This window comes from Loxodonta africana, chromosome 2 (assembly GCF_030014295.1).
Source record: "Loxodonta africana isolate mLoxAfr1 chromosome 2, mLoxAfr1.hap2, whole genome shotgun sequence".
Lineage (NCBI taxonomy): Eukaryota > Metazoa > Chordata > Mammalia > Proboscidea > Elephantidae > Loxodonta > Loxodonta africana.
The window spans coordinates 82,656,408-82,674,546 of record NC_087343.1 but is presented as its reverse complement, the minus strand read 5'-3'; the positions used below and the strand labels follow the sequence as shown (position 1 = coordinate 82,674,546).

Here is an 18,139-nt window from a genome sequence, read left to right as displayed (position 1 = left end):
TGTTATTCGGTAGGCTAGCACATTAATGTATACACCAGTTGGAGTAGTAAATGTAAATTATTTCTGGGCCGTACAAGTGACCCATAACCACCTGAAACATCATTCTCTTTTAAATCAGAAAAGCAAAACAATACCTGCTTTCAGCACTATATTTTACATTATAATGGAAGTTCTAGCCAATGCAGAAAGATAAGTTAAAACAGTAAAGGGTATAAATCCTAGAAAGGAAGAGAAAAAATTACCATCTTTATACAGTATAATTATCAACCCAGAAAGCCTTAGAATCACTAGACTATCTATTATTAAACTAATGCATTTAGGAAGGTGGTACAAGTCATATGAAAATCAGTAATATTTCTGTGTGCTAAGAACGGCCAATTTTAAAACATCGTGAATAAAATATTTACAAGAACAACAAAAGGAATAAATGAATAAGAAATACACAATACCTATGTGGGGGGGAACAAACCTGAAATTTCCTGAAAATATAGATAAAAGAATAAATATACTGTCCTTCTAAATGAAAGGTAGTATTCTATCTCAAATGAATCTTCAAATTCAGTGTGATTCTAGGCTAAATTGCAGTAGGCTATTTCATGAAGCTTGACAAATTACTAAAATTCAACTGGAAAAGAACATGTCCAAGAAAAGTTAAAAACAAACTTATTTTTTTTATGAAAAAAGACTTGCTCTATAAAATCAAAATATTCTTTAGAGCCACAGTAATTAAAAGAGGGGTTATTGATGCAGGAATGGTGAAACAGTTTACAAATTTCAAATCAGTAGTTCCTAACTTTTTTAATTGTGCACCTCTATTGGTAAAAATATTTCTAACATGCACTCCCTGTGTATATACACCTACTCCTCACTTACCAACTATCTCCTTATCTAACATTCTGCACTTAGGACAATAGAAAAAAATCTGACTCTTTTGCACATTAAGGAGGAGCCTAGCTGAGGCTAGGCAGGGAGGAGGGCAAGGTTTGTGAGAGGGAGAGAGCCCTGCAGGCCTCGGGCAGTTGTATTATCTGAGTCAGGAAGAAGAGCCAAGCTGGGCGTGTGATGAGTAGGGGCAGGAAATGGGAGCTACCCAGCTGCGAACTGGTTGCGAGATGGGCTGCAACAGTTGGGGCTCAAAAGTCTCCTCTTCCAAAGAGGCCTTTCTGCCACCTCCACAGCCTCTGCCAGGCCCAGGTTGGCCAGGCCTCATCTGCCCGCAGGCCAGGAAGCCTTAACACCAAGGCCCATCTCCAGGCTTGGCACAGGGATCCATGCAGAGGCCTGGAGCAAGGCCAAGCAGTAGGTGGGCCCCTACTGCTCTGGAGGCAGCAAGCAACCCCAACCACCACTCCCAACCCCCACCGGCCCCAAAGTGGTAAGGGAGATGTAGTGAGGAATGGTGGCCCACCGTGCATCTGCCTCCTGAGACGCCCCAGGGGCACCTGACCAGCAGTGAGCAACTGGAATGGGGGCACTGGTGCTGAAGACAGGGCGTGACGTCGACTCCCATAATGCCAGTTTTCTTCACATAATGACCTGGTCTTTGGAACCTAACCATGTCCATAAGTGAGGAGTGAGTGTATTTTTAAATTATATGTGTGTGCGTATGTATCCCAGTCTGCAAACATATTATGTATGTAATAAGACAGACAAAGATAGGACTTTAAAAGACACAAGAAAAAAAATTAGGATTTTTTTCCCTGTGCTTCAGTGGAGTGCCTTGTGCCTCCCACTTAGGAGAGCATTGATTTATCTAGTGACTTGAAACTCATATTTTATATTTAACACTAAATTAGTTTATATCTATATATACACATATATATACACACACACATAGATACATACACGTATGTGTAATCCATCTACTCCTTCATCGTCCTTTACGTATTTCTATTTACGTGGCTTAGCTTTCCACTACATCAGGCTTGGTTTCATCCTTCAAATGTCTTTCCATACTTCGATATATCTTAACCACTCCTTGCCTACTGTTTCAGAAGTATCTCTACTTCATTCCAGGGCTAACCCCTTCACGTATGTTTTTCTGTTTTTAATCCCAACCTCTTTCACCTATCCTACAACCTTGCTCCATCAGTTATTCCTATATTGATCCCTTTCTCCTCAGCTTTAAACAAGATTAGGCTTCTTTAAGCATTCTTCTTTTGCCTCTGCATCCTCAGGAAGCTTCTACTGCTTTCTGTCCCTTCTTTCACTGCTGATCTTCCATTTACCCTTCAGCTCACTGCATTCTGCATTCTTCCTCTAATCCAAACTGTTCCTGATAAGGTCAGCAGTTAGAGACTAACTGCAATATACACTTGCTTCTTTATATTCCTTATCTTTGCTCCCCTGAAATACTTGACACACCCTCTTTCTCTCTGGCCAGTCTTCTAAGTTTCTCTTCTTCCATTTTCACTTCATGCAGCTTTTTCCCAGATTCCCACCTCATCATTTTTCTTAGTATATCCCGTTTTCCTGTGTGATTTTATCTACTTGTAAGGCCTCAGCTCCGCACTATACCATTCTGAATACTTTTCAAGGTCATATGTAGGGCCCTGACCTCTCCCCTGATTCTTGATTTGCATTTCCAGTTATCTGCTGAGTATCTCTTCTGTGTAACTCACTGGTGCCTAAAACCTGACATGGTTAAAGCCAAATCATTTCACCTGCTCCCTAAAACTGCTCTCTTAGGTATGTTGTCACCCATTAGAAAGTTTAGAGTCTCTTCCTCCCAACCGTCACCAAGTCTGTCCCCTCTAACTAGAATATCCATCAAATACCCTTTCTTCTCCATTCTCCGTGCTACCTACCCAACCAAGGGAAAACATTATATAATGGAATAAACTCTGACTTTGGAACCAGGTAGGCCTGGGTTTAAATCCCAGCAGTGCCACTTACTAGCTCTGTGACTTTGGACACGTTCAGCTTCTCTTCTGTTTTCTTATGAGCAAATTTGCGGTAACAGAAGCTATCTGTTAGAATTATTGTTAGGACTAAACATGCAGTAAATGCTAAAGCCCCTGCCTAGTTGATTGAATTAGACTCCTAACTGACCTACCTGCCTCTGATTTTTCCCCTGTTCCACCTTTACGTGCTGCCACCAGAGTTTCTCAGACACAAATGAGATCATTTACTTTTTTAAGTCAGAAGCCTCCAATAGTTTCTCATTGCTCACAGGAAAACATCAAAACACCTTTGCTTTTTTACGTAAGTAAAGCAGCCTTACAATTAATCGTACAAATCAGAACACATTGCAGAATGAAAGGAGGCACTAACTAGACAGGATTCCAAGGCAACAGCCATAAACTGGAACTGTCCTGGCAGAACTGGGACGAATGGTAAGGCTGCATATGATAGTCTTTACTGTGTGTCCCCAGCCTCATCTGTTGACACAGCAAGCTGCTCACCATTCCCAAACACAGGCCTAGAGTGTCTCTCTCTCTCCTCTTGGGTATAAATTTCTGTTCCTCCTTAAGGCTCAGCTCAAATTTTACTTCCTCTGATAAGGTCTTCCCCAAATGTATATTCACCTTACTCCCACAGAATGAATCAGTCCCTCTTCACGGACTGTAATACTTCCACACGTCTTTCACGTAGCACTTACCGTTATTACAATCGCAGTTTAACTCTCAGTCTCTCCCACTACACTTGGGAGCTTCAAAGGCCAATATCATTTCTCTTTAAATCCTCAGAATCTCACATACCACATGGAATCAAATTTGTATTCAGTAAACATTTATTGAATTAATAAACAGATTGGATTTATTGGTTTGCCTTAGACAATCCACATGTGAAAAATTCAAAACATTGTTTTTTTATCTTGTCCCTACCATCTTCCATAAAAAAAATTAAGCAGCTTACAAGAACATAATACATAATAACATAAAAAAATAAAACTGGATTTTTTGTCCTTTCTTTCTTCATATTCTTTCTACTCCACCCTTCAATAAATTAAAGTATTTCTTAATCTAGATGTTGGATATTATCCATAATCTCCATCTCCCTAGCCACTTTCCCAGTGGCCATGGGAAAACATGAAAGTAGAAGTCCATTTGGTGGGACTTTCAGCAAAAGAAAAGCTTTCCATTTGGCTGAGTTATTCATTAATCCTTTATCATCACTCATTATTCTCCAGTGGAATGTAAAAGTGATACCTGGAGATGCAGTAGCCATATGGCAGCCATGAGGATGAAAACCAACACTCTAAGGATGGCTAGAAAAACCTGGGTCCCTAACGGTATCATTAAGCCACTAAGCCAACTATTGCTAACTCCCAGACTTCTTGTACACTAAACAATAAACACCTGTTACTGAAGAAAGCGTTAGTTGGATTTTGTGCTTATTTGCAGCCAGACATTCTTAACTGATAGTTTATCTACCTAACTTAAGACATCTAGCAAAACATCTACCTTTTTAAAAAATTTTAAAACAGATTTAGCATTTTTTAATTGCTAGTAATGTCATAAGATTTAAACAAAGTAAATGCACTCGATATTGACCTGAGATATGTACAAAGTTGTAATTTGAAATAATAGCTTTTCCCCCATTTTGATCGATAATGATAATAAATAAAACCCATTGCTGTCGAGTCTGTTCTGACTCATAGTGACGCTATAGGACAGAGTGGAACTACCCCATAGGGTTTCCAAGGCTGTAATCTTTACAGAAGCAGACTGCCACTGCCACATCTTTCTCCTGCATGTTAATGAGTAACTACTCGAAAATGAAGGAGCACTGGTGACTCAATGGTTAAGCGCTCGGCTGCTAACCAAAAGGTCAACAGTTCAAACCCACCAGCCACTCCACAGGGGAAAAGACCTGGCAATCTGCTTCCCTAAATATTACAGCCTAAGAAACCTTATGGGGCAGTTTTACTCTGTTCTTCTACTTTGTCCTATATAGGGTCGCTGAGTGTTCTGGAATAGGGTTGCTATGATTTGTAATTGACTCAACAGCACACAATAACAACTAGAAAATAAGAGTTTTTTTTTTTTTTTTAAAGAAATAAGTTTGCAGATGAGATATTTAATTAGAGTGTGATTTATATAGAGTGTGATCACTCCATTTTATTCTTTATGAAAAAACTAATCTTTTCAGTTAGAAATCTTAGCCATTTAAGGCTAAATCACTTCATTTTCTATACTTTAAGCACACAGACAGAAGATAAAATATTACTTCTCTACTTCATAAGCTATGTGAAGGGCTCCCCTGGGAGTACTTATGTACCCTTGCTGCTTACCTGTTTTTAAAAGTTCTGTGTCAAATGGTATCATTTAGTGTAGTTTCATATTTTTGTGAAAAAATATTTTCTGTTTGGAATGACACAGATGTATTTCTCTGGAAATAGTGTTGGTGGAGAAACTTTTCAAGCCTTTTTTAGCTGTGATATTTAAGCCAAGAAGATATTATAGTTTATATGCTGGCATTTGCTTTAATTTCATCTGCTTAGATGCATAGTATTAAGAATGTCTATTTGTTAAGCATTTAGTTAGCTAAACATGTTGATGTGTTTTCTCCTTAGTACCAAGGATGATTGCTTCAATGTTAGTATTCAACCACCTGTTGGAGAATTACTTCTACCTGTGGCCATGTCGGAGAAAGATTTTAAGAAGGAGCAAGGTGAGAGATTACTACAGTGTACTAGAAGTTTGCATCCCAAATAATATGTGTTCATTCCCCTGGCCAATCTCTAAAATAAATTATCTTTTTTTTTATGTATATAAAAAAAAAATTTTTTTTTATGTAGCCATTAATAGATGTCAGTGTACAATCTTCCAATTTTCTGATAATGCTTTGCTCTTACAAAATAACTTTAAAAGTATATGCTTATCTGAAAGTGGACTGTACTGATGGTAGCACAATATGGTGAATGAAATTAATGGCACTGAATTGTATACTTAAAAATGGCAAATTTACCCCATCTACCACAGCCTCCACCAGCCTGAGTCCAGTACAACTAGATGGTGCCTGGCTACCACCACTGACTGCTCTGACAAGGATCACAATAGATGGTCCCAAACAGAGCTGGAGAAAAATGCAGAATGAAATGCTAACTCAAAAAGAAAGACCAGACTTGCTGGCCTTACAGAGACTGAAGAAACCCTGAGAGCATGGCTCCCGGACACCCTTTCAGCTCAGTAAAGAGGTCACACCTGAGATTCACCCTTCAGCCAAAGACTGAACAGGCCCATGGAACAAAACAAGACTAAAGGGGCACACCAGCCCTGGGGCAGGGACTGGAAGTCAGGAGAGAACAGGAAAGCTGGCAATAGGGAGCCTAAGGTTGAGAAGGGAGAGTGTTGACATGTCGTGGGGTTGTTAACCAATGTTATACAACGATATGTGTACTAACTGTTTGATGAGAAACTAGTTTGTTCTGTAAAACTTCATCTAAAGTACAATAAAAATTTTAAAAATGGCCCCAAAAAAAAAAAAAAAAAGTATATGCTTGTCTACATTCCTGGCATACTTGAAAATGGATTAATATGTTGTTAAAATAATAAGTTGATTCTCAATCAACTTTTCAATCCTAGGAGTTGTGTTTTAGCAACCTGGTAAACTAATGTGTTTTGTATTAGTGAGAATGCCAGTCCTACCACTATATATGCTGTGTTTCTGCATTTTCTTCCATTATACAACTGTTTTTCATGTACTGCGAATGTATTTTTCCGTCCACACATTTAAGTGCCTTACCCTTCAAAATAAAGTTCTAATTATAGCATAAAATACCTCTATTATTTTTACCTAATTCTACATTAAAGAAATGCTGTGTTGTAAGAGTATATCAGAGCTAGAACATTTTAAAATATGCCCATAAAAAGAAAATATTTTCAGCACAATGCAAGTATTGATATTCTGTAGTTGGTCCAGAGTCAAGCATACCTTCTAATAAGCATGAGTGTTTTCTCTTATGTGAATAAGGGGAAATCAATCTATCTGATTTTATTTATATAATTAAGGATAACATTTATAAAACTAGGGCATATTTAAATGCCATAGTCAGCCATTTTTAAGACTTTATGTGAATCTAGGCTTTTTATTTATCAAACAAAGATCCCTTTATTTTGAGGTCATTAAATCATATCCATCAAGCTTCCAGGAAGTTCTTTGTTGTTGTTAGGTACCATCGAGTTGATCTCAACTCATAAGGACCCCACGTGCTAGGCACAAAGGTCTAACCCTAAGAAGAAGAGCATGCTTCCTGGCGTCATTGTAGTGCTGAAGATTTTTTTTTTTTTGGCTATAACCCTTTACTATCCACAATGACAAAAAGACATGTTGCAGAAGAATCCCACAAAAAAAAAAATCATACAAGACTGTAAATAAGAAAATCTCATACAAGACTGTGCCTTCTTCTTAAGTGATAAGCAAGAATGACTAAATCCATCTTTGTATTTGTTTTTCTTGGAATTTGATCCTTGCTATAGAAGAAAATTATCCTTGTGGTTTTATTTTTCTACTGACAAATTGAATTGATTCTTATATTTGCTATTCTTACCCTTTGCTGGCTAAAGCCTGCCTCTCTGCTTTACACCTGCTCAGCAAACCAAGGTGAGTGGCGCACAAGTGACAGAATGAGGCTTTGGCACGTTTATTGTTATGGGGATTTTCCTTTTTTGAAAATTGCAGCTAAAGTATATCTAAAGCAGCAGATTATCATATACCCTTTCTCTCCCTCAGCTTTGCTTTAGTCTACTTGATATTTCGATCAATTTTTTTGTGCTGTGCTGTGACTGAGGGATTTTTCCCTGACTAGCCATACAGAACCATAGTGCATGAAAGAGGTGCACCTGGAGAATAGCTGTGGTCCTCTGTGGAGTTGTTGCCAAAATTCCTTTTTCTTCTGCCATTTTACTTCTATGGTTGTTGATTATTTGTCTGAATAAATCTGGCAGCTGTTTGCTATGTTTAATAGAGCAGAAAGGCTACTCCGAATAAAGCTATTTGAAAATTTGTTTATATGAAGTATTTGTAAATCTTTGCAAGTCTCTTGGCATTTCTGTATCATTCTTTCTGTCTTCCTGAATTCATTCTTTGATATGGGACTTGATGCTGGTAAATTTATCACAGGTTTAAAGAGTCTTTTCAATAGCTTCTTTTTAGTTGTAGATTTCAGTTGGTTTGGTAATAGAGGTCTCAATTCTCAACTTTATACATGTATTTGTTATACTACTCTAGGAAGAGCTTAGCTTATTTCACAAAAGATACTTAGAAATAGCTCACTAACTGAAAACCCTAAATCGGAATAAAAATCAGCTTCCTCTGATTTTATCAATGCAAAGGTCTGGAAGATAAAATGCAAATAAACATAAGCATGTATGTGTGTCATTACATGCTAGGTTTAACCTATTTTTCTACTTTAAGTAAAACTAATTTACATGTTTTATATCTCACTTCACAGGGTATATATTTTGAGACTCAAGAAGTGCATTAAATGTATTAATTAGAATTTAACTGAAAAAATTATATACAAGAAACATGGGGAATACAGTTCTGTTTTTATACTAAAGATGTACATAATTTAAGTGTGTACAGTATTAAATAAGAATGCTTCTTGCAGATTATCGTATTAAATAAGAATGCTTCTTAGAGAGTGTACATATTTAATAGTTTAAAATAAAAAGCTTTATTTCAAATATAGAGCCTGATTTGTCATTTATCAGTTGTTGTATTTAGGGTTACATGACTAAACATGCATGTTTATAAGGTTGGTAGTCAAAATGCTAAATGAAAGATTGGTTTATCCTATATATTGAAGTTGTCTATAATATTCATATTATGAACCTTGAATAAAAGCATGATTTTATTCATTGCTGTGAGTTTTGCACGTTGTAAAGTTGGTTAATAATCTAGCAGTGGATGCTTTCATCGCTATAACATGGCATCTCTTTTTTACTTAAAAAAAAAAAGTATTTTGGTTTCTTGGGACAGTTTTAATTGTAAAAGGCCTAAACTGATTGCTTAGTCCACATTGTCTCCTCTTATTCAGTTTCTTCTTATGAATTAAATTGCAAATCTGAAACTTAGAAAACATTTTTTTATTTTCATATATTATTTGGTTTGCACTGTAGTAATTAATTACAGCTAATTTTTTTTTAATTAAATTAAGTGCTATCTACTGCCTTTACCAGAGTTTAGATAAATCCTAATGGAGCAGCAAACTCATAATCTGACAATTTAAAACTATTTTCCTAGTAGTTTTACTCTTATTATGTATAAGTAGGCTATACAGTGTTTTAAAGTCTGTTTTTGTAGGTGAAACTTTTAATGATACTTTGGCATATTTTTCTTTCTTGTTAATTTGAAAATACCTGATATATTTTCATTTAGAAAAATCTCTGATTTAAGAAACCTAGAATGTTTACTTAATTTTATTATGCTTTATGCATCCATCTTATGGGTTCCTAGCTAGCAAGATGCTAATTCTTTAAATGGTCAGACATTTACCATTTTCTGGCCCTTAACTACCACAAGCAATCATATTTGATGCCCCTTAATTAGAGCACCTTTTTTTCTTTCCAGGTTCTTTTTCCACCTCAGCAATCGAGACAATGCATTTGCTTACCATGCTGCTCTCCTAAGTGTTCTTTTGCATGTAAATTAATCTTGATTCAGTTTACACTGTCATGCTGAGTGGTACAAATTGCCTATAACAATAAAACAGCATGAGTTAAAAATAAAGGGGGGTAGGAAGGCAGATTGAATGTGTGCCTTACTTGATAGGATGTTACTTTGCTTTATGCCAATACATTAGCTGACGATAATGAATCTTCTGTTCTGAAAAGCATGGTTTAGTTGATTTTTTTAATTTTACTTCAATGGAGCAGTACCTTGTCTTTTATAGAACAAGTTAGACAAACCGTTAATGACAAGAGTGTTAAGGTTAAATATGAAGCAATGCATTCACTTCTCTGAGTGCTATCCATCTTTCCATTTACAGGAGCTTGACAAAAGTACTGGCTTTGTACATTTCCTTTAATTACATGCTGCGGGAAACAGGCTTTTAACATAAACATAGTTGCATTCATTTATTCAGCAGTTGCTCTTCAATAGAGCTTAATGGAGAAGGTTTAAATCCTAAATGAGTACACACATCTCTCAGCAGTGTTACGTGCTTTACTTAAAAGCAGTGTTTGACTGCTAGTGTAGTTTTTAAAGCTTTTGCCTAATATTGAAGTAAAACAGTCTAAGACAGAACATAGTGTTCCCCGAGTTTGAAAGTGGGTAGTAAAAACTGCTCTTTGTTAGAAACAAGATAGTTCTATTTACTATTTGATGGCATAAGTCTTTTTTACAGTGTTAGCATTAGCGTTTAATGTCTTCATACTGTCAATCACAGAGATTTTGTTACATTTCAGGTTGTATTTGCAATAAATAATCGAATTAAATACACAGGTCTGAAAGTACAAGGGCCTTCGGAAAACATGAAATCAAATTTTATAATTTTTATAAGTTCTGTTAACTGTTATGTACATATTATGTCTCAAAAGGTTATCACTTTTAATAGATACCCTTAGGTATAGATGACTTAAATCACAGATGTAAATAGTTGACATTTATTGTAATTCTTTTGTTCTTTTTAACGCAGATACTATATTTCAATATTTGTTCCAAGTGTTTGGTATATTATTAAATTTTTTCACTGAACATTTTTATATGAGATTAATGACATGTCTTGTGTTATCTCTGTATGGTTTTTGTTTATGATTTTGTTTAACTTGGTTTATTTTCTAAATATTATTTGAAATGTCTCTGGGATTTAAGATTTTTCCTGTATTCAAACTTTTTGCTTCAGAAACTTTGGTTGCTGTTTTTGTCACTAACTGTAGTTCCATTCACTAAGCAGAGACTGTTATCACTGAGTGTAGCTTACATATGTGTACATTTTTTAGAACCACTTAATCGGTCAGTGACTTCCATTGTTGAGATGACTTTGATAGATCATATTGAGACTGGCCATCAAGTGATGCAACGAGTAGTTACAGAATCATTTGTATTCGTTCTCAAGCAGCATTTGACAGTGAGAGCTCTTTGAGTGAAAAGAAAAAGGAAAAAATATATAGAATACATTGTGTATATATATATGTATATATATGCTTAAACAGTAAATAGCTTATATAACTCAGAGTGAGTATATTTTAAAGAAACTAAGAGGTCATCTTTGTGCTTCTACATTTTTATCCTTATAGTACTTAAAATCACGTTCATTAAGAGAGTTGTCCATTTTCATACGTTTTTCTAACAATGAAAATTTTTCTAAAAAACTTTGAAACAGTTATAGTTTATTTTAATTTTATGATACTTGTGAATTACATTCTGGAGTAGTATTCCTTTTGCTGAATGTCTAATTTTGGCTATGAGGTTAAAATTGTTTTAATGTGGTTTTCATAAAGAAATTAGTAAAGGGAACCTTTTTTTGCTTTTACAGGAATGCTAACAGGAATGAATGAGACCTCTACTATAATTATTGCTGCACCACAGAATTTCACTCCCCCCGTGATCCTTCAGAAGATTGTAAATGTGGCCAATGTAGGCGTAGTTCCTTCTGGCCAAGATAATATACACAGGTGAGTTCACTAACAGATGATGTAGAGATAACTTGTGATGTAATCCTACCCCCTTTTCTCCCCCCTTTAATATATTTGGATATGTTGCATCTACAAACCAAAAAACCATTTGCCTTCGAGTCAATTCTGACTCCTAGTGACTCTATAGGACAGAGTAGAAGTGCCACCTCTTTTCCCATGGAGCAGCTGGTGGGCTTCAACCACCGGTTACCAATAAAAGCCACCAAAATTTCTGAAGCAAAAAGTTTAACTAAACTCGGTTTGAACTAAGGCCTTCTTGCCCATTTCATAGCATTCTTAATACTCTGGTATGGACTTTGCTGAAAGATACAGGGAATATACCTACATCTTATAATAACTTGGTGAAGTAAAGATACCCTTTGTAAAATATGGTTGAACAAATCGTTTCACCAGATTAAGCGGATTTCCAGGAAGAACTATCTTGTAAAGCAGTGGAGTTGAACTTTTTTATTTGGAAAGGGGGAAGTTTGGGTGCTCCATACTGATTTCCTTTTGACAGCTATCCCCTAAGGCTGCTTTTTTTTTAGGTCCCTGGGTGGTGCAAATGGTTTATGCTCAACTACCAATCTAAAGGTTGGCAGTTTGAACTCAGCCAGTGGTGCTATGGAAAAAAGGCCTGGAGATCTGCTTCCATAACGATTACAGCCAAGAAAACCCTATGGAACACATGGGGTCTGTAACACATGGGGTCGCCATTAGTCGGCATTGACTTGACGGGAACTGGTTTACTTTGTTTTGGTTTAGACAACCAACCTGGGGCTCAATGCAGGTTCTATTTCTTAGACCAGGAATATCTTCACCACCAAGCATCGAAAACATGAGATTCAAGTCATTTGTCCTAAAAGGAACAGAAAATGTGATTAATATATTTGTCCTCATTGTATTCTTCTGAATGTCAGTGGCTTTAAAGGAAAGTGGATGTAAAAATAATAATTACCCCCAACGAGCATGCAGTTGTTGCATAGTTTTTTGTGAGCTTAAGGGAATTCATTGCAAACCATCTTCAATTCCTTTCATGGCATATTTCTGCCATTCAAAATACGTAAATACTATGTTTTTTTTTTTTTTATGTGTTAGGTGTACCCTTTTTTATATAATTAGCAAATACTATAGAAAATAAATTTGATGTCAAAGATAAGTCCTTCAAACATTAAAAAATTTTTTATGTTAATTAACACAGGCAAAACCTATTACCACTGAGTCGATTCCGACTTATAGTGACCTATAGGGCAGAGTAGAACTGCCTCCGTAGTGTTTCTAAGGAGCAGCTGGTGGATTTGAACTGCCGACTTTTGGTTAGCAGCTAAGCTGAACCACCGTGCCACCAGGGCAAGAAAGACTCAGTTTGTACTAGAGGCGAGCTGGGGTTTTGTCCCAGCTCTGCCATTATACTAGGCTTAGTAATCTTGGGCTAGTTATAGTTAGTTCTTAGGGGCTTTAAGTTCTTCATCTATTTGGGAATGAGTAGCAGGGAAAAGAAGGTGGATTGAAACAAAATTCTTTGGTAGCTATGGAAGAACATTGGACTTGGCATCAGAAGAACTGAGTTCAAGTCTTTGTTCTGCCGTTATACAGAGTTGCCTAACTTCATTCTGCTAATTGTGACAGAATGAAAACTTTATGTGATAGTCAAAACACAGATTTACTGGTTTTTTTTTTTTTTTCTTTAAGAGGAGGGTAAGTAAGTCACTCAAGAGGTCTGATGTTTCAATTTCTTACTTTATTACAAGCTCTATCTCACATAGAGTGGTGATGAAATAAGAAAATGGGTATAAAGTCATCATGCTGGCACCACTGTGCAAATACGACTCTATCAGTTAATTTTATTCAAATGGAGGGAAAAAATGAACAGAGGCCTTTTCAATGAAAATAAATATTTTGGTTCTGAGTTTTCTGTTTTTTGTTTTCATTTCATTTTCCTGGGTAATTTTATCTAACAGAAGCTATTTTGCTTTATTTATGGGCTCTTTCAGTTATTTAAATTACTGAAACACCAGAATGCCATGCATCAATTGTAATTTTTGGCTTTATGTGGTATGAAATTTACCTGGTATATCTAATGGGCAGTAACACTGCAGTCTTGTTTTAGTATGTCCTCTCGTAATGCATAAGACATAGGATAACATCGTTTATGTTGGAACTTCTAGTGTTGTTTGTGTATGGATTTTTTTTTTTAACTTTTCTGAAAGCAAAGAAGGTTCCTTTCAGATTTTTTTTTTTTTTCTTTCTTAGAAGGAAAAAATCAAATTACCTTTTCAAAGCCAAAAAATAGGAAAGCTGTTTTCCTGTTGGGGGATTGACTAAAAAGACACTTAGCACAGTTGTGTAATTCTTCTTAAAGCATAGTTTGTCTGTGACTTGTCTTGGTAGTTTGGACCTTAACACCTGTTCAAGTGATCTCAATTACAATTAGAGTCAGTTCTCAATGACCCATGTTAGTACAGGAGAGATGCACAGCTAAGGTCCATTTCTGTTTGGTTTTGGAATGGTCCTGATACACGACCACAATATCTTGATGCTCTTCTGTTCTAGCACTCTCGTCAGCGGCTGGGGTTTTGGCTCTGTTATTTGAGGGAGAAGCCCAAGTTGGTACAGAGTCAAAAAGTGAATAAAATGCCTGTATAAAATTAAGAACAGGCTGTGCTGCTTTAATTGGCCTCTGAGGTCCCACCATACTCACCTGGAAAAGTTTCAGTTGGAAACTTCTGCTTTTATAAGTTTGGCTGTGGTAATGTTCCAAAGTTTAGAAAGATTCAGGGTAACAAACACCTAGAATTATTTGTATTTTTCATACAGAAATTGATAAAAATTATTATCCTATATAGATATCATTTTGTGCCATTTTTTCATGTTCAGTAACAAGTCCAAAGTATTGTTAATAAAAGCTGTACCAATACTTAATTTCATTTAAAATGAAATGTCAACAATTACTATTTATAACAGAAATTAACAGTTTGCCACTTTATTGAATTGTGTTAATGTTTTTAACTGTAGTGCTCAGTATTATATTACCCAGTGGGATTAATGCGTTTATGTATTTAAGTTCATATATTATTTGTTAAGGATAAAATTGAAATCCCTATGAGATTTTAGAGTGACTTCCTTTTCTTCTGTGATGGTTGCTTTTTGGAGTTTATGAAGAGTATAGCAGAAGTTAGTCTCATATTTATTAATGTTAATCAGTATAGGATTATTTTTAAGAAATACCAGGTATGCAAGGCATTTTAACTATAAACATTTTAAGAAATTATGAATTCAAATTCATTAAATTATTCTTGGTTGGTGTATAGTAAAGATTTCAGAATCTTTTATTTCTGAGATGACTTTTTAACAATCATTAGTATAGTCTTTCTAATCATTCAGTGAATAAAGTTTCTATTGCCTAGTTTTGGAATAATTTATTCCTACTACTTTTTAAAATCTGAATACTTTTTATATTAAATACCAGGTAAAAAATTTTTTTAATATAAGAAATGACTAAGAAAAAAATGAGTCTTCGTTAATATGCAGAAATATGTAATAGTATAAAGTAAAAGTTTTAATTGAATTTTAATAAAGAATGGTTTTTAACATACCAACACAAAATGACCTCGATTAAGAAAAAGTCAGTGAAAGGAGCAGGAGTTTTGTGGAATTCCCTTTTGCCAGAACCATATCCTGTATAGTTAACTGCTTTAAAAGATCAGCTGAGAAAGCATATCTACTGTTAGGTTACATATGTTTAGTTTTGATTTTCTAAACGAGCAATAGTATCAGAAAGCCAGCCACTATGCTATTGAAAGACTTAATTTTATCTTCATTTCTCTTTGAAAAGTCTGCCCTTTGAGAACAAAACCACCTTATTGAGTTCTACAGAGTGTGGTCATTGTGCCTGCCAGTCTGCTGTTTTCCAAATTACAGTTAACACATAATCAGGGGTAGTACCGAAATGAGAATTCCATCATCATCAAAAAGCATTCATGAAAAATAAAAAATATTTTTAACATACAGTTGAATAGCTTCATTTCCTGTGTTAGGTGTTTATATTAAAATATGTACGAGATCTACTATATACTGTAAAAGTCTAATATTAATAAACTAGTATGTAAACAAAGGGCAGAACGGAGAGCATTAAGCCAGTATAGGAATGGACTATAAAAGGAAAATGGCCATGATTTAATGTCTTAGGGGAGGAGATTAGAGGACTAGCCCTGGAAATCTTAAATCCATAAAGGGCCAGGAGAAGTTTCTTGTGCGCCTCCGAGAGATCAAGGAAGGGGTTATGAAGGAGGTTCCCATGCAGCAGTGTGGAAACAGGTGCCGTAGCTTTTATTGTTGTCCTCTGACGAAGGTGCTAGGCGTGTTGTTAGTTGCCGTGTAGTTGATTCCGATTCACGGCAACCCTGTGTGTTCAGGGTAGAACTGCACCCTAGGGTCCAAGAGTGTGACCTTTCAGAAGCAGATTGCTAGGCCTGTCTTCTGAGGTGCCTCTGGGTGGGTTCAAACCACCAGCCTTTCACCCAGTAGTGGAGTGCTTAACCTTTTGTGCTGCCCAGACGGCCGGTGAGTAGTACAGGGACCAGAAAGCAGAAAGCTATAGCTCCATAAGAGTCGTGTGGGAGTTACGGACAACTCAGATTCCTGGGCCCCACCCCCAAAAACTTGGGTTCAGTACATCTAGGGCAGCGCCCAGGAGTCTGCATTTTAGCTAGTACTGCAGGTGGTTATAATGTAAATGTTCCAAAGTCTCCGGTTCTAGGCTGCCCTGAATTATCAAGAGTTAAGGATAGCCACATGACACGTTTTTTAAAAATACCTTTTTCTTATGTTTATATGTATATCCTCTTTACAGATTAGTCATTAAGGGATACTAAGAGATAAGATGTTTTACTTAGTTTTTTCTTATACCTATCTCAGTGTGCACTTGCAAGACAGGATACTGCTGATAATAACGGTACGTTACAGTGGTGTCTGTGAAGCCATCTTAGACCATAAGTGCAAGGTTGCCTTTCAGCAATTTTACTTTTTAACCTGGTTTCAGAAATTCTGACGTTCATATACAGTAGTATTGTTGAAAAGAGTTCTCACAGTACCTACTCATTTTGCCCTTTCATGAACAACAAATTGACCCTATAAGGGGAAAATGTGATATTTGAGTGAAAACAGAAAGCCTTATTTCTGCAGTGATTCTATTTTAGTTCTTAGCTTATTCAGTAAAACCCTAGAACAGCTTTCGTTATTAACTCGTATTCAGTACTTATATTCCTTTTTTCTCTGGTATATCTTAATCTTTGGTTTGAATTTTCTTTGCCCTGTCTCTTGTTAAATTTGCAAATTTCAAACATATATGCAACGTGTGGATAATTATAATCTTAGTAGAGTAAGTGTTTTACTATTGTCACTTAGGTTCTTAACTATTAGGAAAGCCTGGTGTTGTGAATGGAACAGTGTATCCATGGCAACCTGCAATCAACTTTTTAATTTATCAACACATTTAAAGACAGTTTATTTGTTTCAAGGAGCTCTGGTGACACAGTGGTTAAAGTGCTCGGCTGCTAACCAATTCAAACCTCCTAGCCGCTCGGCGGGAGAAGGATGTGGCAGTCGGCTTCCATAAAGATTTACAACCTTGGAAACTCTGTGGGGTCACTATGAGTCAGAATCAGGGGTTATTTGTTTCAGGTTTAAGATAACAATCTTGATACTTAATTAAAGTACAGGCAAAGAACAACATGTTTTAATTTGTAGGCTTTGAATTCATGCAATGAAACACTTATTATACATATAATTTTTTAATGTTTATTAATAGGGTAAATACCATTGTATATCATTGTTTCGATCCTAAAAGATCTGTATCATGTAACTCCTTCATTCAAAGTCATTTGAAGACCTTCTTTCTGACAGCTTTTGCTTGTGCCAGGATTACAGTCTCTCCTTGGTGGAGTCTCTAATATTTCCCTTGTTTCTTTTTTTAGATTGATCATTATTGGGTTGTTTTTGTTTGCTGGTTGTTTAATTTCTCTTCCTCTGGTAACTATAGAAGATTTAAATGTGGAGTAGTTTTGAGTGACCATATTGAAAACATCTTTTGCTGCTCAAGTAACATCTGATGTCTTGGTGCCTAATTTCATAAGTCCTAACACTGCACTCACCCTACTTCATCTGTCTTAAAACAAAATTTTTTACAAACAGTTGTTAATATAAAGATGTCAGGCTTAGGTCTTTTCTACAAATACAACAAATTTTGAGTCTTAAGACTGGAAGATTTGTGGAGCCTATTTGGTAATCAAAACAGGGTTCTCTGTCAGGTTGGTGATTTGTCCACTAGAGGACAGCACTGCTTCTGTATCTGGCTGCTTTGAACCCCACTGGCTCTGCGAGCAGCATTTCATTGAAAAACAAATGCGGATCTCAGTTAATTTTTACACAGAAAGCAGATTCGGACATTTCAAAAGTAACCAAACTGCACAACTGATTTTTACTTTAAAACATTTTTTATTTGAGTTTTATTTAATTTCACCATTTCTAAAGGTAATGTCCTCTAATATAACAGTTTTACTAATAGGAATATGTAA

General features: G+C 35.9%; 1 protein-coding gene across 3 annotated transcripts in view; it reads left to right on the top strand.

Annotated features, from left to right (window-relative positions):
* The window catches only part of AP3B1 (adaptor related protein complex 3 subunit beta 1), a 278,558-nt gene that overhangs the window by 254,349 nt on the left and 6,070 nt on the right, over positions 1-18,139 (top strand). For all 3 annotated transcript variants that reach the window (XM_003408109.4, XM_064273483.1, XM_064273482.1), the window contains 2 exons: positions 5,519-5,616; positions 11,426-11,564. In XM_003408109.4, the coding sequence (XP_003408157.2) occupies positions 5,519-5,616; positions 11,426-11,564 (237 nt within the window). The remainder of the gene's footprint in view (positions 1-5,518; positions 5,617-11,425; positions 11,565-18,139) is intronic.